The 22,411-nt window shown below is 41.2% G+C and overlaps 1 protein-coding gene across 1 annotated transcript; it reads right to left on the minus strand.

The window, feature by feature from the left end:
- Positions 1-1,905: 1,905 nt before the first annotated feature.
- On the minus strand, positions 1,906-21,948 carry CFAP58 (cilia and flagella associated protein 58). The gene is made up of 18 exons (XM_061556516.1): positions 21,760-21,948; positions 19,327-19,626; positions 17,810-17,958; positions 16,904-17,060; positions 16,034-16,228; positions 15,346-15,483; positions 14,653-14,812; positions 14,011-14,093; positions 13,388-13,579; positions 12,334-12,495; positions 11,197-11,343; positions 9,568-9,708; positions 8,548-8,771; positions 6,831-6,942; positions 6,066-6,170; positions 4,618-4,737; positions 3,906-4,039; positions 1,906-2,722 (listed from the first exon to the last, which is right to left on the minus strand). Exons 1-18 carry the CDS (start codon positions 21,766-21,768, stop codon positions 2,602-2,604), a joined length of 2,649 nt encoding a protein of 882 aa, XP_061412500.1. The 5' UTR covers positions 21,769-21,948; the 3' UTR covers positions 1,906-2,601.
- Positions 21,949-22,411: the final 463 nt, after the last annotated feature.

Consider the following 22,411-nt stretch of genomic DNA (forward strand, 5'->3'; position numbering starts at 1 on the left):
GCAATATATATTTAACATTAATGTTTATAAGAATCGTCAAGTTAAATATTGCTCGAACACAAAATGTGGATTATCACGTCACACAATGAGATGGCGGTGGCTTGGAGAGGGTTTCATCTAGCAGTGGAATGATCATGGCTCAAAGATGATCAAAACTAAAAGGTAATTTTGAGGATATCTCAACTATTTAAAAAGACACAACCCAAAAAACTAAAGCGCTCTTGTCGCTAAATACATTCTTTGGTGAGACTCTGTTGCAATGGTGCACAAGCACAAATAACAAAAACAATAAACACATTCGTGAGTAACGCTGCGTGGCCTTAAAAGGAAAAATATACAACAATTTGAGGTCAATAAAGTGTCACCCTGTGCACAACGTGATGATTGATGAGGCAAACAACGCAACAAAGGCGATCAGCTTTCAGTATGTAGCACATGGTGTCTCACGCTAGCATTGAGGCGACAACAGCAGACGAGTAGCAATCTTCTGTGCCAGGGTATGTGCAGTCGTCGCGCAGTTTCTCGAATGGCGAAGACAGCAGCAACTCGACAGCTGACGGTACAATAGCCATGCATTCTAGATTTGAAGTTTTCGTGACTGCAAGGATTCATACGCTTTGGTTTTTTCGATAAAGTCACGTAGGTAAAAAATATAAAATAGAATAAAAAATAAATGAAAAAACAACTAAATTAAATCACGACGTTTCGGGTGCAACACAAGCGTCCTTCTTCAGGTAGCGAAAGCACAAAACGCTTAAGTGAGACACACTTAAGCGTTTGTGCTTTCGCTACGTTGTCCCCACCTGAAGACGGACGCTTGTGTTGCACCCGAAACGTCGTGATTTAACTCAGTTCTTTTTTCATTTATTTTTTATTTTCTTTCATATTTTTTACCTACGTGACTTTACCGAAAAAAACAGAAAGTATAACAGCCATGCAGCTGGTGACTTGCCATGTGTGGTCGGGTCTTGACGACGTGTAGGATGATGTTATTATTCTTTCTTCGTGTCTTCACCATAATTATTCACGGACTTGTTTTAAACTCCAGAGTATTAGAATAATAGGTCTGTCATGTAATGAAAGTTACTTGCCTTTCCCATCGTATTACGTGAACCAACAGTTATTTGAAGTGATTTTATAGCTCAGCAGTATTCACTTCCGTAGGCTTTTCTCAAATATGCAGGCTTGTACTGCTCTAAATATTTCATCTCATGACACAACACTGAGATCGAAATTTGTATAAAATGGGGGGGTGGGGGGAAGACAAAAAGATCTAAATGAAGAAATTAGTTGAAGGATTGATGCAGTGATCATAGCAGTTCCTATGATCACTGTTTCATTGCTTTTATGGCTTTATTTTGGTGATTTTCGAAAAGTTTTTTGGTTTGGCCATGTTTGTTTGTTGTAGTACAGAGTTAGACTGAAGGCCTTAATCTAAGTTGTCTTGTGGTTGTTGTTTGACTTGCATCCCACTGGGATTATTGCACACAGTGTTGGTGTACGGTGCTTTTTCTGCAATATTTTGCTGTCTTTTCTTGGATTTTCTGTTTGCACATAGTCACTATAACATGTATTCTTGTTCATGTTTTTGTTTTTTGTTTGTTGCGGTTGCACCTGATTCAAGAGCCGAATGGCTCACAGGGCTATACCTAATAAATTAACTTGAAATGAAAATAAAAATAATAAATGAACTTGAACTGTAGCGAGTTACAAAAGTGCTGTGACAGCGCTCCTGCATTTCACTTTCACATATTTTAGCTCAATTAGGAAGGTTCAAACTCATTGGGGCCACCCGTAACATACAGTCTAGATACGTATCTAAGGTGCCTTCATAGTTTTACGTTGCGTGTTCGATTTGTTGACGAGCTTTAGGCATGATAAAAACAGACTACCACACGATTATCTGCAATCATTCCACAATTGTTTATTGTTGCTCTCCATCCAAAACGATTTTGAATTGAGTAACAAAAATGCATTCCGAGTTAACGTGTCAGCGGCAAAGAACACTGGATTACATTTTTTGAAGATAATCTATAATAGTTTTTTTATTGTAAAATTGTATTTTCTAATTGTAATCAGAATTTAAATTAAATATATGCTATTCCATTAACCTTCAGTACATATTGCAATATATAGTCGAGGTGGTGGAGTGGTGTGAAATACTGTAAAAATTACAAACCCTGTTGATTAAAAGTGAAATTGCGAAATGCCCCGTTATAAAAGTGTTTTACTGCAGTTGTGCAAGTGCAAGCTGGTACACCCTAGAAATAACGCCAGACTGCACAAAAGTCTGTGGTTACACAGAACGGAGGACGACTGAATAGGTATTCCAATTACCGCCATTGGCTCTGCTTGTTCACATCTATGAAATTTAAAAACAAAGCATATCCACAAGAAATCATAAAATACACCGGGTAATAAAACATTGCAAAACTTCCGCCTCTTGTTGTGTTCTGCACTTTCCCCACCTTTGCCCAACCCACAATGACCGGTGTGGCCAAGTAGGATCAAATATCCCTCACAACCCGCAGGGCATCGGGAGGCCATCGTCCAGCAATGGATTGACAAAACCGACCCGTACATGTACGTGGCTGTGGGGTATCAGACGGACGCTTTCGCGGACATACTGAAGCCCCCTCCTGTGAATCGGGGCATGTCAGTGCGCTGCGGCTGGATGAGAGACTCTCCGGACTCGGCCAGCGCGAGTTCACGGTCCCGCTGCCTGTCAAGAGAAGCAGCACATCACGCGAGGCTCAGTTGTTGCCTTTGGTGGAATCACAAGGCACGAGCGCAGGTTAGCTGCAGAGCCACGTAAAGACGCATCAATAAATCACTGGCTAAATCACCGTCAACAATGTAAGTCCTGTATTCAACATTGACGAATGCCAAAATAAAGATAATGTCCTCCTTCAGGTTTAAAAAATCTCAATGAGTAAATGGGAAAACCCCAAATATCAGCATTCCAAAAAAGACTTGACAATCTGTAAGGTTTTGGTGCATATATATGGTTTAAATTTATCTTAACACCAGCAAGAGTACACACACACATACACAATGCATACATTTGGAGAGGGAGGTGGGGAGGAAGAGGTTATATATTTTTTAATGTCAGGGTCTCTTTCATAAGCTGCCATCTGGATAATTTTATCTCATCTCTGTTGTCGGCCATGAGCCAGTGGTGGAAATTCCACATTCCCATCATGAGGTCAGAGTCTCCATATGATGACCATTGTTGACTTTCCACAAAGTGGTACTCAATAAAGTTGAATTATAACTTTTGAAAATTATCAAAATTCATACACCTTTATGTATATATTTATGCAATAGTAAATGAAATATTACAAAATAAATAACATTGTCCGCTAAAAAGTGTACGGAATCATGGCATAATTTTCGTGTACACGCAGTCAAGTGATTCAGCATGCCAATCACACACTCAGGAGGCCCTGTTAGTACGAGCTTCACACATTGTGAGCTATGAAGAGCAATGATGAAAAAGGGATTTTAATGTTAAATTGGGAAGTCTGCCCTATGTAAACTATGACCATGGTACAAACAACCCGTGCTGAGAATATGAAGCATGAAACTCACTCTGAAAGGAACACCTTTCAAAGACAATGTGGACAATGAAGCAAATGTGATCATCATTTACATTTATTTGTAAGGCGCCTTCCACTAATGTCTCAAGGCGTGATGAGGAAACTGAGAAACTTTCCAGTTGAAAACTTCAAGAATGGCTTTCCGAAGAGAAGCAATCGCTGGCAGCGATGTAACAGTGCCAAAGGAGACTATTTCGAAGGAGACCATCAAATACTACTCATTTCATTATAATCCTGCAATTTCACATGACGCCATATATACAGAGTATATATAGAGTATATATATGAACATCAACAGCTTCTTACTTCGTCTGCTGCTCCTTGCGTTTCTGTATAAGGTATTTTTTCTTGACGTTCTGCAGCTCACGAGACAGCCTCTCCAACTCATATTTGTTCTCCTGGCATTGTGACTCGTACATGTTGAGCTCCGAGGCCAGGCTCTGGTGGATTTGCATACACAAACACACAAAGCGGATACTAGAATAAACACTAAGTTATAAGAAGTAGCCCACTTCTAAGTATTGTAGAATGTTAGCCAGGTTTTAAATACATAAACCACACTATACTCTTTAGTTCTTTCGGTAAAGTCACGTAGGTGAAAAAAGAGAAATAAATAAATTAAATCACGACGTTTCGATTGCAACACAAGCAATCATCATCTGGTGTGACAACCACAGCAATAAATTTTACTGCTGTGGTTGTCACACCTGATGATGATTGCTTGTGTTGCAATCGAAACGTCGTGATTTAATCTATTTATTTCTATTTTTTTTTTATGTTTTCACCTACGTGACTTTACCGAAAGAACTAAAGAGTATGGATCCTTGCAGTCACGAAAACTTCAAATCTAAAATAAACCACACTCATCATTCCGCTCGATTTTGCCAGGCACATTACATATTATAAGCATATCACTTTAGCAACTGGGTATGCAACTGCATAGCCTCAATGCATTATAGCCACCACTACACACCATTCAGGAAATGTATGAAAAATGTATTTGAGCCAAGCTTCCTACTTTCATCTGCTTGGTTTTCTCACGAAGTGTCTGTTGATAAATCTGGAGCTGTTCGGCAACCTCCGGGCCGGGTTGGCGAGCTAGGATGTGTTTGAGCTCCACGTATAGCTTCTCTTTTTCCTAGACACACACACAAGCACAGACAGTAACACATTCCATTAAATTGTACATGTACAGCCCATTTATCAGTACACTGCTGGATGAGTGCCTCTCCGTGCCATGTGAATCGTGGGGGTTATTCAGTGTGGGTGGGTGAAGTTGGGGAGCATAGATGCAGGAGCATAGAAGTATAGTACAATGGATGTTGCCACACTTCGCTCTGCAGACCGCAACATAGCCCCACGACAACCTGGTGTGCATGTCAGTCACCCATCCAAGCACCATCTAAGCTCAACCCTACATAGAGTCTGAGATCTGATGACACATTCTGGGCAATTTGGTTGAAAGCTTTGATAAATTAGGCACGATTGAAAGTCAGTGCATAAAATATACTGACAATGTTTTGAGTTGTGACCCCATCATAATTTATCCCACCATTAAAAAAATATTGCTTCAAGAAAACACAATACAGTTTCTAATTTAAAACATTTAATTGCTTGTGTTCAAGTGTGCATCTGATGATTTAAAACATGGCTAATGCGCCATATGAACGTCAGTTACCAAGCAAAATATGAATATCCTAAAGGATTAGCTATTATCACTGAAATATGTTTTTTTTTAACACGTACATATGGTCATAGCTGTATAACATTTGTCGGGTTTATTTAATGGCTAAAGTGTTCTCTCTGGCTTAGGTATTAACTTACTACAGTCAATAAAATCTTACTTCAATTACAACCTGTGATAATATTGAAAATATTCTTTTTTATTCTGCACCATCATCTGGAGAGAGCTGCCAAATTAGCCAAGTGTGAAATGAGAAACTTACACTGTATTTATCAGCTTAGAGACTGCTTAAGCAAGCAAATAATTACACCGGCTCCGCATGGGCATGAAATGAGAATCTACGAAAGAACTCGCTACGAGCATTTGCATCTGCAGTCCAATGTCCTGCGACAGCCCACATGTTAGCAATTCAAGCACGTAGTGGCATCCACCGTCCAGCACCAACCCTTAGCGTTCCCTCCTGGCGAAGCCCCCAAGCAAACTCCCTTCCTTTCTCCGAGTCTCGACAGTAACCGTCCATCTAACGCAGCTCCGAGGAGCAGGCCTATTGCCGACCACATTGCCTCCTCTCCTAGCCACGAGCTTCTCTAGCACAGAGGGTCCGGTACAGGTAGCGAGCCTCACCTTAAGTTTCCTGCAGCAGCCGTTGGTTAGACACGAAGTCATCCTATCAGTACCCCAAGATTCTTGGAAGAAACCTGGTAACCATTGTTATCATGCCTTTATCTAATTGATAACTCATAAGTCAGAAGCCAAGGACGTATCAAGGGTGTAGGGAAGACCTGAATGAGCAGCTCCCTCTCGACCACCTCCTCTGTCTTCGTGATGAGTCTCTTTTGCAGCATGTGGATCTTCTGGATCAGCTCGTATGTGCTGGGATCACTGCCCTGTTGGTAGTGGAATACAGTGTTAGACTCTTGATGCTTTAACTATGGCCCTCAAGTTCTATCTAAAATGTCTGCATTAGTGTAATTGATAAATACAAACTAGGAATGTTGTTCATTAACATACATTCTTAAGCTCAGAAAACTTGAAATCGTAGTTGCAAGATTATATAATTACAATTTATACAATTTTATGTTTTCATATCAAAAGCAAGAAATGTAAAAAAAAGCAAGACCATTAAAATATATAATTTTGTCATTTACATATTAATGTAAAAAAATAAAGCAAAGTCTCAAATTAAATCATGAAGTTTTTAGTGCCCAATAATGGTCTCATGTTCATTGATAAAACACACATTAATACATTTTATAAATAAAACTGGAATTGTGGCTACATCTTATGTTTAGAAAAGATTACCACACAGTACCAAAGTGGCAATGAACCCGGTGTGTAAACCGAACTCTCCGTCAGTGACAAAATGTTTGTTAAATGTAGCCCAAAATAGATTAAAGCAATGGTAATTAAATGCCGCCTTATCCCCTACGGTTAAGACGAATGCTGTCGCATAGGTCAAACTACAATTATTTTTCAATTATAAACAGGCATTTCTTGACAGCGACGTTGACCGACTGCGAGGAGTGCTCATGCAAATAGGGCCCCACCTCCAACTTCCTCCACCGATGGATGTTCATGGGGTTCTCTAGCTCCTCCTCCAGAGCCTTGCAGCGCGTCCTCTCCCTCAAAAGGTCACGCTGCATGTGGTACACCTCTCGCCTGCCACACCGCATCGCCATTAATAGAATACGATACAGTCGGGATTTAGATGGCGGCCAAATGTCACTGCATCCCAAGATGCTGCATAAAAATAGTTGACATTTATTTTATAAAGGGAGGGTCATTCATTCAAAGGCAGTGGGAAAGAAGGGAAGTCTTGAGATTGGACTTCAACAGAGTCGACAACACAAATGGATAGGAAAAGAAAGTTCCACACAATGCAGGTAGCAGGCGAGAATTAGAGACCTCGGGAGAGGTAGGCAGAGACATTTATTGAAATTTCTTTGGGATTGGATTGTGAGCCAATAAGTTTGAATTCATTGTCATGTGTTTAACTTCTCTATAACAGGGCATGTGAGAAAATGTGCTGCTTCTAATGTGGATGTTGAGTACTCGTGTGATATCACCTTCTGCTGACCGTTCTCTGGCACAGGGTAATGCACTGGCCAACGGAAGAGCCACTGAATAGAATGTTCTTCTTCTCATAGCACAATTGGAATATATTGCAAAAATAAATATAAAACAATTAAGTCAGGCATAATAACAAAGTATTAATATAATAACCATTGTGCTTGGCTTCAATGCTTAAACTGCTTATTTGGAAGTCACGAGTGCTGCAGTCAAGGGCATAAAAGGGCATGAAGAGTGTGACAGGACCTTTAATTACTTCGTGTGTGCCCATTAATATTGAGTTACAAATGCAGCCATGTACTCAGAGGACTGTTACACTCTAGCATCTGATCACTTTCTAAAATTGGTCAAAAACCGCTGTTATTGTGTCATCCTTAAAGGAAAACAAGATGAAGAGCCCCCATATAGCCTTAACTGACTTTTGAGACAAGTGCTGTTAGCGAACACCTATGAAGGCTGGCACGGCACACGAGGGGGTGAGCGGCCAGCATCACACCCAGCTGCCTTTGTCTGCCGAGTGTCAATGTTTACACACCACACCAGGTCCTCATTTGAGGCTGAGTCTACCTAAGAGAGGCCCAGGACCAGTTCTCGCCAGGTTCGTAGCTGCATGAACGCTACTCCTTAAATGAAAACAAATACCATAAAACAGATAGCTCTATTGTTGTGAATAAGTAACTCGGCTGTGTATTCCACACTGTTTGACGTGAGTGTTAAGCTTCAATAATAGACAGGCACACCAACATATCAGTCTTGTAATGTCAATATGACATCACTCCCTGACATTTTTAATATGTCCAAGTAGCGTTGCCACTATAGTGCTGATGTGGCAAGATAAGGCCTCTTTGTTTTTCGGGTTGCATCTCCTTTATGGATGCTTTTACGATGCTGCCTGTCAACACTCGTAACATGAACTCATTATGTGTTTATACTTGTTTATTGTCGAAGATGATATAAAAGTAGACCTCTGTTATGTGTCTCTACATGTAGATAACATTTTATCCAGATAAGGATATTGGCCAGCAGCATTTGTTTAAGGAACCAAACTCTGTACCAGTTTCAACCTTCAGGGTCTCATTAACAGAGTCAGGCTTGATAAACAACAAAGCTCAGGTCTCCTGTGTGGCTGTGCGTGACGTAAGGTCCGGTTACTCCACTCAGCACAGGGTATGGCAACGGGCATGGCAGCGTTACCGGAGGTCCTCGACATTGGCCGTGCTGCGGGTGAGGATGTTCTTCTCGCGACGCAGCTTGCGGATCTCCAGCTTGAGCAGGCGGATGTCCTCTAGGCGCTGGCGGTACTGCACCTCGCCCTTGTTGAGCGTCGACTGCTGGATCTTGATCTTCTCATACAGCAGAGCCAGCTCATCGTTGCGCCGCACCAGCTGCGTGCCCAGCACGTCGCGCTCCGTCAGGACCTGCGGGGGCAGCAGACAGAAATCGCGTGGCAAGAGGAAACCCGTTAGATAGGACGGTGGGCACATTTTGAATTCTATTTGCGTTGAGGAAGCTTAGAAATCAGAGCACTGCACTGGAACTGCTGAAATGGTGGGTTCAAACCCTGGCAGCCGTCTGTGATTAAACCTGGTACTCAAGTGTAGTGAGTTTATGGTCTTACCACATTAGTTATTAGATATATAATTACTGTATGACATGTTTATGCTTCCACGACCAACATCCATAATAGAGGCACAATTCGAGTACAACGTTTCGCCAGTAACTACAACTAGCATCATCAGGCGACAGCCATATCTGGCTGTCATAAAACGTCGTACTCGAATTGTAAATGTTGTGGGTTTACTTTCCAACACACCGGTGTGCTGTACTAGTAACGAATTGCCATGTTTTGTCTATATAACAAACCTTACTAATTGGCTGTGTCGGGTGGTGGCGGGTTCAACGCAACATTTCTATTTACGCGATCTAACCCAAAAAACCTCTATGATGGATCTTGATGCTGTTATTACATTTATAGTGCCTTTCTGTCTTGTATATGTACGCTGTCTTTTATAAAGCAAATTAGGTATTAAATGCTAATTAAGAACTTTCATCAACTGTCATTATCAACCAATGCTGACATCTACCAAGGTTGTAGAATTACCTCAAGTTTTTCTGGAGCTACAAGCCACCTCATGCCTGCATGTGCCTTTCGTTAATCACCACTGTACACACCTAACGTAATGAAATTCAGTTCTTCGTTGCAACGGTTCCAACCTGATCTAGCTCCTTCTTCTGCCGGAGACGGTCCTGGTCCGCCTCAGATATGATTCGCAGCAGCTTCCGCTCTTCCACCTCCTGCGAGTCGATGAAGGCCTTTGTTTCCGTTGCTTGCAGTTTCATCCGCTGCAGTTCAACCTGCAAGCAACGGCCATGCACTTTTAAATCTAGGTTGAAAAATAACTTCTTGAAAACTGCTTTTTGTGTTTAGTTTGTTGTCCTTCCCCCGCACCTCCAATTAGCACGGTTGGCTACGTGCGGTGCGAAAGAAGTTCAACATACATAAGCACGTTCCACCAATGTGCACATACACAGCCTTTTTGTAAAGCCACTGCTGGATGAGGCCCCTCCCCACGTCTGTGCGGGTCGTGAGGGTCATTTTACGATATTTCACCATTATGGTTAGTGCTGGTGGTGAAGGTGGGGAACACAGCATAAACGTACATGACATCAATTAATTTACTGCACCGCCCTCTACTGCCCACCACGTGGTACCTGAGGCCCTAAACTAATATGTTTGTGCATGGTGGTCACTCATCTAAGCGCTACTCAAGCTCAATCCCACTTAGCTTCCTGAAATGTGAGGAGATTGGCGAGTGATTTGGTCATAAGCATAAACCAATCATCATGGTAAAAAAACCAATGCTGCCTAAGAAAATGCTTCTGAATAGTTTCTTACTCACTTGGAAAAACTTAAACATGTAAACATCCATTCCATTATTACCAATCATTCTGTATTTTAAAATAGTTTTATATATATTGTGCTACATTTGTGTAGTGTAATAACGCGGGCTGCTGACGGAAAGGGGTACTGACAGCAGTACACACGTCAGCAGGTGGAGATCAAAAGGGAAGCCGAGGACAGGGGTCCATCTGGAAGCCGAGAACCCGCGAGTATGTTCTAGAAGGGGGGCGTGGCTAGGGCGGGGCGAGGCGACGCCAGGAGGATAAGAGGGCGCCCAGGACGGGGGCTCGGGGCTGTTGCTGGGAGTGGACCCCCCTCGCCGTGTCGCTGTTCGTCACCTTCCTCACCGCCGCCTCGACCACCTGAAGGCGCCGCTAGCTAGCCAGCCTGTCAACTGTACTAGCTAGGCAGTGCCGTCAAGAGACGGATGTGTGACTGGCGTGTAAGCACGTAGGGCGTCTGTAGTTCCCTGACGTGTAGGAATAAAGAAGGTGTCTTAAGAACCCCTACTCGGAGTGAGTCACTACACTTGTGTTGCATAAGTATGCTATACATATACTTGGAATTGGCTTTTAGAAATAGATGTAAGTATGTATCATATGAAATATTGAGACTGCAAAGACAGTGATGCACAAGCATATGAATCATTCATGATTTAGGTATCAATTGAATATTGTTCCTATCAACAGTCTTCATGTAAAGTGTGATTGCCAAATATAATTCGGTCAAATTTTTCTGCTCGATTTCTCTTCTCAACATAGGCCACTGCCTGAAATATTAACATATCTCTGTTATAATTTAGTGTTAATGAGACGTGGTCCTTTTTGATTGCAAATGTAGAATTGCAAATGTTGATGCAAGCAGTTTGTTGGAGGTAATTCATCAAGCAACATTTGGCCAGTACATACCAGTACGTCTCACGACGACTGAACAACTCATACCTTGAGAGCTTCCCTCTCCTTCTCCACTCGCTGGTTCTCCATGTGCTCTTTGACCAGCGTCGCCTCTTTGGCCGTGATCTCTTCCTTCAGCTGATCAATCTGGTGGTTCATTATCTTCAGTTTCCGCTTTGTCTCCGTTATTTCATCCTTCACAAATGAGATTACATTTTAAGAAATGTCATTGTCATACACACATCCATTAGCATTTCGTGACATACCATAAACACGGATCATAATGCTACCTATTACACGATTGAAGTAAAATATGCATTTTTATAGTAGATATACCGATAAAACAAGCAGCATGCTAAAATACAGCTGGCGTGACACAAGGCTGTGCTGCCACGGCTGTTGATAAAAGTCACAAGACCATCATGCACTCGAGTTTGTCTTCATGATAAATTAATAACATCATGAATGCAACCCTGAGTCACAAGTATTAATGCTCTCGCGCAGTCACATACATATATATTACCTTTAGAAAATAATTTGGATTATTGGCTGCCGAAAAAAATCTATACACCCCCACATATGAGTACATACTTGACCTGCTGTAGGACTGGGTTTACCCTCTTCAGACTGAATTACTCCAACTGCTTCAAAGCTATTAGCTTTGGTTAATGATTTAGAATGCATGGTGAAAAACAACCCTGACTAACATTAACTGTTTCTCTCATCTTATCATCAGTCATTGTTTAGCCACTACTGTATCAAGGTCTCTACACACCCGTCACAATTACAATTAATAAAAGTGAAATATGGGAAAGGATTGTAGAACTACACAAAGTAAATCACAAAGATAAACACGAGAAAAAACTAAAGTAATATTTGCAAAGTTTTAGAAACTCTTTGCTTACAACTTAAAATTTAACCAATCTAAATTAATCAGCTTTTGGGGATGGTGGTGGTATAGGGAGGTCTTAATCCAGCAGTGGATTGATCATGGTTGCTGATGATAAAATAAATCAGCATAACATTACACTTTTAAAATATAGAGTTAGAATTGAACATAATGGAAAGGGCAAAATATGTCAAAATAGGGTGCTCTGAAGGCACTCATGGACAGCAGTGAAATAAAAAGGCTCTCTCGGTGAATGACTATCATGACACGAGCACTCTGCCAGGCAGTGACAGCACCTGTGCCTCGATGAGATTCTTGCTGTAGAGGTTGCGGTCAGAGCGCACGGCCTCATACAGGTTTTGCTGCTGCTTGAGTTTCGTCTCGGCTTCTGCTATCTTCTTCTTGTAGTCAAAGATCTGCATCTCGCGCACCTTCACATCCTCCATGTGCAGTAGAACCTGAAAGGTTTACACAGGAAACCGCAGACTTCGAGTGAAGCCATCAGCAATCAACTCGGCATCAAGCTTGCTTATTTAGCCACGAGTGGTTCCTAATCCTGGCTTAAGAACGATGGCCAGTCATATTTACTCATTGTAGTGGTTTGGCAAGGCATTTGCATTCATAAAGAAACATGCGCCTTTCAAGTTGGGTAAAATCCAAAAATACAAAGCATGATTAACATGTAAATGAACAAATTCTGCATCATGCTAAACTGTGCCTGATGTTATAGAATTACTTTATATACAATTTAATATATAGTGTATAATTCCACATCATACATTAAAATTACTATGCCAAACATTTATTTGCAGTGGTTTACTCCAGTGGAATTCCAGTTCAGCATAGGGGGATATCAAAGTACAAAGCTGTACTATTATTTATTTCATGCATAAATATTATGCATATAATAAATATCCTATTAATTCAAATGTATTATGCTCACGATTCTAGCATCAACATGTATATTTAAGAATGATGCAATTCATTTTATACTACAGTAGATTCTATATGCACCCCCAGGGCAAAACAGCAAACATTACAAACAAGAAAAATATTCTAGAATCGAATTGTACAATCTATACACCGGCATGTGAATTACCACATGCATAATATTTATAATGCAATTACTGTGAAACTCAGAAAAGTTTGGACTATTCTAGGGTTGGCTTCACTTAAATAAACAACCGCTACAAATATTAATCCAGCGGGCCCAATGCTTGACGGACTAAGGGTTATTTTATTTTGGCAATAAGACAAAAGACAGTTAGTTGCACGTTCATGTATGAGTTGAAAATTATTCCACGAGCCTGCCACGGTAGTGAGGGTCCCGTGCAGCATCCACAGCCGTGCCTTTTGCGTGAGGTCGCTGGCCTCGTTGATGTAGCGGTCGCGCTCTTTCTCCAGCTGGAAGATGATCTTGCGCTGCTTCTGGGCCTCGTCCTTGTAATTCTGGATCTCTTGCTCCAGGTTGCGCTTGGACTGCTCGTGCAGGCGCACCATGTGCACCTGCTTTTGTGTCTCACCTGCCGCTTTGCCGATGTTCTGCAATCCACGCAACGGAGCATTTAAGCAGCTAGCACACACGTAAGCAGTGGCTTTGTGGCATGCAGCATGTGTACTATTGTGCTCGACTAATATGTAGTGTTTTTGACAGTGTTATATATTTAATAGTGTACAATATTTAATCACGCACAATGCCAAGTTCAGTTTCGTTTGTCTTCCTTCCCCCGCACCTCCGATTAGCACTGATGGCTATGTATGGTGCGAAAGAAGTTCAACGTACATACAAATCGCTTGAATAAAAAATATCTCTTAATGTGCATAACCCAAGGACACTTCTGCTATATCACCAAACATCAGTTGGGCAAATGTTAACCAGAATGCATTGTTGTTGTGTAAAAGAAACACGAAGGCATACACTTATACAAACATTATGTACATATTAAGAGTAATTGGTAGTGTGGTGTTCTGACCTTATTCAATAACTCTTTCTCTCGCTGTAGTTCATCAATAACCTTCTTGTCAACTTCCATCTGTTTTTTTGAAGCCTCGGCCTCTGCACAATAAATGTCAATATTCATAAATATGTTATCATCACTCTTGTGAGCCATTACGATTCACTGCTGGATTAAGAATTATCAATAGCATCTCTCATGGTCTTATGATGTCACAATCCATCTCACTCCTGCACATAAAAATGTACTCATTGGTGCATAACTGCAGTGTGTTTGCGCTCTCAAAAATATTTGTTCAAACTAAATTACACTTATAAACATCAACAAATTAGAAGTTATACAGAAATGATGAATAAAAATACATTAAGTCATACAAACATTGTGATAAATTTACATTTCAACTTACATTTTCAGCACACTAATTGTTGAGAAATTTTAATTTCACACGACAACTTGCGTAGTTTATGACTGAAGCCTAAACAATAATGATCATTTTCTTTTCGTGAAAAGAACAGATGAAAATACCAATTGAAAACTGGTTGGCTGACGACCAATAGGACAGACTGTCAAACTCTACATATTCCTACAAGCTCAAATTAGCTCAAATAGCATAGATCCTGGTGAAGCAATTGAGATTTAGAGAGGAAACAGGATACGAACCTTTCTCCATTCTAGAAATCTGGTTCTTCAAAATCTCTCTCTGTTGCTCCACCTCCGTCTTTTGGTCCTCAATCTGACGCAGCTTCTTCTGCGTCATCTCACGCATCTTGGTGAGCCGAGTGATCTCATGCTTCATCTGGAACACTTCATCCTCCCGAGCCTGTCCATCAAGAGCAGACAGATTGAGAATCATCATCTGTATTTCTTGAAACTTAACATTGGGGTATCCTCGTTTACGCACGATGCGAAAGAAGTGCAACCTACATACATACGTTATGATTTATTGTATTTTTAAATATAAATATTCTGCTTAAAATGTAAAATAAATCAACAAACAAGGCAGTGGCAATGGATTGCATCAATTATAATGTAAAAAGTGATGTGGCTATAATCCACAATATCATTGTGAGAAAATATTCCGGGAACAAAGATTTGGTCCAATGTTGTGTTATGGGGCCCTCTGCTGGAGAGTACGATGACACAAATAAGTGCAATCCACTGAACGTTTATAATAAAAGGAGAAACGTCTTCCGGCTTTGAAACATTTTACATGTGTCAATACCTTTCTTCGTACACTTCTTTACAAACAATTTTTTTTTTAAATAGTGTGATAGCTCTCCAGTTTGAGATCATTCCCGTGGGATAAACTTATCACATCTTCAGATTAGAATGTGGTGAGCAAGCAGCACGTACTTTAAGTTCACCAGAACTCTGCTGGTTCTCATGCGCCAGCTGATCCACCAACATGACCTTCTGATCGTACTCTTGCTGCAGCTTCATGGATCTGACCTTCAGGCTTTCACTTTCCTTGATTGTTCGCTCATTTTGTATCTATGGCACACAGAGAGACAACACACACGTGATAAATGACACTAAATAAAAAAAATGGACATGAATGAAATGTGTCTGAAACAAAATGCAACAATCCCTCTGGCATAGTTAAAAAGTAACAACAAAGGGGACCAGCAAAGGATCATTAAAGAGTCAACCGGGGATGAAAGCATCATTTAAGTGGAGTTGCTATGCTCATTATGACGTATTTATAGTGTTGGCATGAGTGCTTTTCTCTCAATAATGCTTTAAGTAAAACAATAATTTCCTTCCCATCTTTGAAAAGTTGTTTTCCTTTTACCAAATTTGAATTCCAATTGTGTTATATTTGCAATGTCATGGGGCACAGTGTCCATTTGAATATTTCGCAGAGAAGTGCAATCCTTCGTGTTTGAGAACGGCCCATGGATTTTAGGCAAATTAAATGTAGAACCGACATTTATTTTGATGGACTAAGAATAACTCACTACGCAGGTCTGAATTTGAATCCAGGAACTAATAGGTGCCAGCTCAGCACTCTGGCCTGTGAACCACACCGCCAAAGCCTTACGTTCTGGTCTTTAAGCTGCTGCTCCTGCCTCTGTAGCTCATCCTTGCTGCGCTGCAGATGGCCCTGCAGATTCTTGTTCTCAGCATGCTTGTTGTCTATATCCATCTGCATCTGCTTAACCTCCCGCTCCAGCTTCTCCTTGCGACGAGTCTCCCGCATTATGTCATTCTGTCGCATCTGGATGTCTTGCTGAAGCTGTGGTGGGAGATACGACAAAATATTTCAACCAAGTTTCCTTTGCAAGAGGCCATTAAGTTAATTAACTCCTGAAACCCCACAAAACGTTAAGCGTCATGCACACTTCTATTGCCACACATTACAATGATTTAATACACAATATTAAAAACATGTCAAGGTTAAAAGAGTCTCACTCAAAATATGTATAAAAATATGTACTTTCATTAATTTAACATCTCAATGTGTTTAAAATTGCAACCCTCTTTTTCGACCTTTTCTGCCCAACATTTTTAGTTGCTTCAATATTTTAAAATAACTTTACAGCTCTGATGCAATCTGCAGCTGGATGAAAGCTTCCACATGCCGTATTGGTCATGGGGGTTATTTGACCATACTTCACCATGCTGCTCAGTATAGGTTTGTTGAGGGGGTTAGGGCAGGGAGTGGGCATAACTGGACTGGTTCAGATATTACTCGCTACTGATTTTAGTCATGGCCAAGAACCGAACTCAGGTGACCAGGTCCATCGCACTGTGTGCTAACCATTGCACCACTCCTCTTCCTTGGGCAAAAACCGAAAATGAAAACATTACTTGGAAGAATGTTTTTAAATGAGCAAGTGAATTGCATCCCATGAACTTAGCTGCGTGTTTTTGAACAATCTGTCTCAGAACGATGTGATAGCCGCCTTACCTCGGAAATGGTTTGTTCAACCTCAGTCATATCCTGCTCCATCTTCTGCTGCTGGGTGGTTGCCTGTGCAAGATCCTCACGGAGCCTCACCACATCAGACAGCAGCCCATCCCTCTCCTTCGTCAAGTCCTCTTTGGCTTTGAGCAGATCGTTTAAGCTGAGGACACACGGGGCACACAAGAAACGTATGCCAAAGATTGACATCATTTCAGAAACGTTATGTTTTATGCATTCCATTTAATATTGAATTCGTATTTGAAATGTTAGGCATATAAAATACTGCATTGCTTGCGCTTTGATGAATTGCCACAATTGTGAGTCGTGCTTTCATTCCACAAACAATACTTTTTTTGTCATTTTGGTAAATGTAGGACCTCTAGTGGCTGCAGGGTTTACAGAAAGTAATTTCAACAAGAGTGATAACTAAACTATTTATACATACACAATTTAGTACACATGAGTGTAAGAATACACTTGAATATCTAAATCCAGAAGTAAATGCATGACTATTACAGTACATCTATATGCAGCATTCAAATATACACATGAACAGTGCATTAAATTGTTTGTCATCTTTACAACTTACCACTGTACGGTCAAATGTTGTCATTTGCTTCATGCTTTACACAAATGCGAGTTTAAATTACTGTCGTAAATTTCAACGTGACAAACAGGACAAGCACTATGAGTACCAGTGGTCGGAGGCGGTCACGAGTGCTTGTCCGACTAAGCGAGTGATCCACGCCATCAGACATCGTGGAGATTCCACAACTTAGTCAATGCAAATGAGCACTGCTCAATCCTTGGTTTCAATATAGGGATACACTGTGAACACGACTAACAATGTTAACCACTAGTCACAGTCATCAATATTCCTTATGAATGCCTGGCTGTTGCCTTATCTACTTGTATTCCTGTCCTTGAGAAATGCCGGCTCCTTGCTCGACCATCTTGGCCAGGTTTGTGATCTCCTGCTTGAGGGTCTGGATGGTTTCTTTGGCCCTCTGCTCCTTCTCATGGGCTGCGTCCACCATCTTCCAAGCTTTCTCAATTTCCTTCAAGCAAACACAGACAATGAAATGTAAAAGTTGGTCACTGGGTCTTTATAATAATTCAATTCAAAGCAGGCAGCAATCTATATAAATCCCCCAAAGAATAATCGTGCAATCCACCACAAGGCTATCCATTAATATGACTTTTCTCAAAATTTGAATGAGGCAACATATATCAATAGTTGATTCCAGGGAAATATCTTCCTTTTCCAAAACATACTGATTTAATTGAAGGGGAGATGATACATGGATAAAACACAATCAGCATATGTTCACTTGAGTCCTGAAATACAAATACCCCCTTGCAGTGTATCAGTTTAGTAGAACTTAAAAGGCAGCAAACCTTCCTCACTCCAATCATAACATATAATTTTTATGACATCAGTTTAGCTCGTGCACAATGTATCACCAGTGAGGCAGCAAAATACCAGTAGGAGGCAGTACATCGAAGTAGCTTGCTTAACTATTTCTGCAGTTCCAGTGTTATCCCCTCATATGGGTGGGTTTTCTTTGGTCACTCCAGTTTCCTCCCACATAAAATACACACCTTACAAAAGCACTTAGAAGGCAAGGGTTGGTTGATCACGCCACTTTGTAAAACTCTCAAACTCATTGCGATACGAGGTAGTCAGGAGATGTCATTAAATCAAGTAGGCCAATAACCCCCCATCTGTGTGGACATTTTAGCATTATCCCCCACATGGGTGTTCTCCAAATACTATAGTTTCCTACCACAAGCGAACCAATACAAATAAATTAGCCAAACTATCTAAAGCAGGAACTTAGTAAAAGTGTCCTTGAATATCACACGAACATTCCTGGTTTAACAAATGATTATTATTCATGACACACCATTCCACAACAAAAATAGGATACAATTTCAGTAATTTCTAAAGCAGGGATTTTAGCTGTCAGTGATGGAAGTGCATTCCACATTTGATTAATTCATCGGCATAGGAAAGCTATGAGGACATTCCTGACCAAGGTCGCCGAGTGGCTCAGAGGTCAGAGTGCTGAGCTGGCATCCCTGAGATCCTGGGCTCGTATCCAGGCAGCCACTTGTGATTAAATTGAGCTCTCAAAGTGTAATAAGTTGATGTTCTCAGCCTGATCACCAATGAATGTACTTAATTTGGCATTTTGGCTGTCATGCGCTCTCATATGGGAAAATGCTGCCCTCTACAATATGAATCAAATCACTTGAAGGGATCCCAGAAGGAGCTCTATGGTATCCAATTCAATTTCCCATTTTATACCATTAAAGCATTGCTCTGTGAGAGATCCGAATAGTTTCTTCGGCTCATGACATGATGCTGATAACACAATCGGAGTACATTGTGGGGGATTTTTTCTTTTTAAGAAGTTGCTGACCTTCTTGAGGGAAGCAATGCTGGCCTGATCCTCCTGCGATAGCTTGAGGGCGGTGGACACCTTGGCAGAGTTGGCGACAATCTCGGCATTCAGCTCACGGCACTTGGTCATTAGGCGCTTCTCGTTGTCGTGGGACTTCTTGAGGGCGCGGTGCAGCTTCTCGTACTCATCGCGGAACTTTTCCAGGCTCTTGTCGCCTGTCAGTTCGCTCAGCACCTCCTGGAAGTCCCTCTCCAGCGACTCAAACGTGCCCTCGTCGCCAACAACGGGGGGCGCTTTCTCTTTCTCCATCTCTATTTCCTGCGTGCACACATGGTCACTCGGTTTCAAATGGGCTTTGGTTTTGTTTGATTACATGCTGTTTATTTATACGAGTACTGTATAAAGTTCGTGTAATTTATAGGACCAGGGTTAACTTACTCACCGAATATTTGTCGCATCACTAGGAGACTGGAGTACACACGTGACTAGTAATGACAGCACTTTAATATCGAGACGTATACTGGATACGGTGTGCCAGGAACTATTATCTGGGTTGCTAACCAGGACAGACTCAAATGAAATTAAGCCCTGACAATTAAAACCTATACTTTTTAATATATATATGAACCGGCTGTGTGCACCATTTACTTATGTGGTCTATTGCGGCGTGATGCTCACGCTGGCTTCCTGAGCTGTCTTGTTTCCTGTTCTTGACACAGTGTAAATGTAACTTATTATTATATAAATATATCCTGAATAAGATGTAGATTTAAAAATGTATGTATATGCGTCATTGCTATATATGTATCACTTGATAGCCTGGACACCCTTGGAAATGAGATATTCCATCTCAAGAGATCATCCAGGTCAAATATTCCGATTTTTTCTTTTATTTTCAGCCCTGTGACAATTGCCTGCTGTATGAAGGCCTCCAGATGCCGTTTCGGTGAAAGTGGTTGTGTAACCCTACTTCATTGGGTTCAGAAAATAGTGCCCTAACCAGTGCACCACTCTTTAATACACTGTCCAGGATGATTGATACCCGACTGATTTCTAATGACACTCTTATTTTCTGCTTAACAGGCGATGGAATACCGTCACATTGATGGCTCCATATCTTCCAATGGAGTGAGTTAAACGATTTAATGCGTGAATTGAGATTGGTGGGAGACATGTAGAGGCATTGCGATATAATTTCTCCCTATCGTTTTCGCGGGGATTTATACGAATAGATAATCCCGAATATCCCACTTAACACCAAGACGAATATCTTCATTTCCCTAACACAAATGCATTTAGTCAGGCTGAATTGCATTTGTGGATGGAGTAATTTCTTCTCTTCGTTTGGAAACGAAATTTTCTTGCTTGTATTTGCATAAGTGGATTCCATATATTCTCCTAAATCTTATTGTAAAGTCAGTGGATGAGAATAGTTGTATTAGTTTCACTTATGCTACGTTTAGAGTATTTATTCCGTGGTGAGCCTGCTGCTCCTGCGTTGGGAGTGGGGTACAAGCAGAGTTCACAACAAACCACTCAACACATCCGTTAACAACAACAGTGTGTGTGTGTGTGGCCTTAGCGACGTTTCGGGCAATGGCTCTTCATAGAACATGAATAATAATAAGTGTAAACAGAGTTGTAAAATGGTTCACGCGTGAAGTTGAATAAGAAAATACACATTTCACAGAGAAGAAAAAGAAGACCTGATCCAGGCACTATTTGGACACACACGTGTGTAATGGACAAGAACAGGACAATTGAAAGTGCGTTGTTTCGGTCGAAATGGAAGAATGGGGAAAGTGAGAGAAGACTTAACAGAGGATGTCGTGGCGACGACATCGCAATAGATCTGTGCCAGAAAGATGTGGCCACTACTTGAGTTTATTGGCACCACAAGACGGAGGGAAAAGAAACAATTGACGCAATGTGCAGTGGACACCTTACGGATCGTAATGATGATGATGGTGGTTGGTGGTAGTTTAGACAGATGAAGACACTTGGGACTTTTTCTATATAGTTTCCAATGGAGACATGAGATTGGAGTACCGGTGAAATTTGTATGAAATGTGCAAAATAGTAAAATATTCCAGAACACAAGTTAATGTATACATATAATCAATATAAGGTGTATCGTACATTTATCGATGTGGTGAAGATGTGACTTATAGGACTGATGAAAATGCACAAGAATTGAATTATGTTTGAAAGATGAATGATGGATTTGGTACAAAAAAATCTTTAAACTATTTTTTTTTCAAAATTGGTCGAAACACATTGAATATATCAACCTACATTGAGGTTAACCTTCCACAGCTTAAATATTCGCAATGTTACAGTATTATATGCACAAAAAATATTTTAAAAACAAACAGTAGTACGTGTATTTGCATTACTGAACTGCAATATTACATTAATGTGATCCTCGGTATATAAATAACGAGTACGTACCTCTTCCATAGCTGACGCCGTATACACAACACTGTACTTATACAAATAACATGAATCTTGTTGTTTAAAAAATTTACTTGGCACAATGAAAACCACAGAAACGTTAAGTGGCTGAACGAAGGCTTCAGTTTGCACCGGGGCCTGTTGGGCGCGTTGCCTTGGAGACGTAAACAACGCGGTTATCTCGCGAGACTTGCCCCCGCCTCTCGCGAGATCTCACAAGACTAGCCCCCGCCTCTCGCGAGATCTCGTGAGACTAGCCCCCGCCTCTCGGGAAATCTCGCGAGAATAGCCCCCGCCTCTCGCGAAATCTCGTGAGACTATCCCTCGCCTCTCGCGAAATCTCGCGAGAATAGCCCCCGCCTCTCGCGAGATCTCGCCCACGCGTTCGAGGTCAGGCACCTGTTGAACTCCACGTGGCGAGAGGCAAATTGAAGACCTGGGGAGGCCTGTGTGGCATTAGGATTTCACACGGGCACTCTCATTCGCATTTCAACGGATGTATTCCATTTGCCCTTTGACATCCATTTGCCCTTTGACAAAATCACCCGATTCAAGAGCCTAATGGCTCACAGGGCTATACCTATTAAATGAACTTGATGTGCCCATCCAAACCCAAGATTTGAGCCTGGGTAGTGCTTGACTGGGTGAC

The sequence above is a fragment of the Lethenteron reissneri genome, chromosome 22 (genome assembly GCF_015708825.2).
Source record: "Lethenteron reissneri isolate LAM-NWPU_2019-01 chromosome 22, ASM1570882v1, whole genome shotgun sequence".
NCBI lineage: Eukaryota > Metazoa > Chordata > Hyperoartia > Petromyzontiformes > Petromyzontidae > Lethenteron > Lethenteron reissneri.

Coding starts and splice junctions, on each gene's coding strand:
- CFAP58 (XM_061556516.1), bottom strand. Junction 13,580..14,010: donor AGAAAGAGTTATTGAATAAG/GTCAGAACACCA, acceptor CGTGGATTGCAG/AACATCGGCAAAGCGGCAGG. Junction 4,040..4,617: donor AGAAAACCAAGCAGATGAAA/GTAGGAAGCTTG, acceptor CAAATCCACCAG/AGCCTGGCCTCGGAGCTCAA.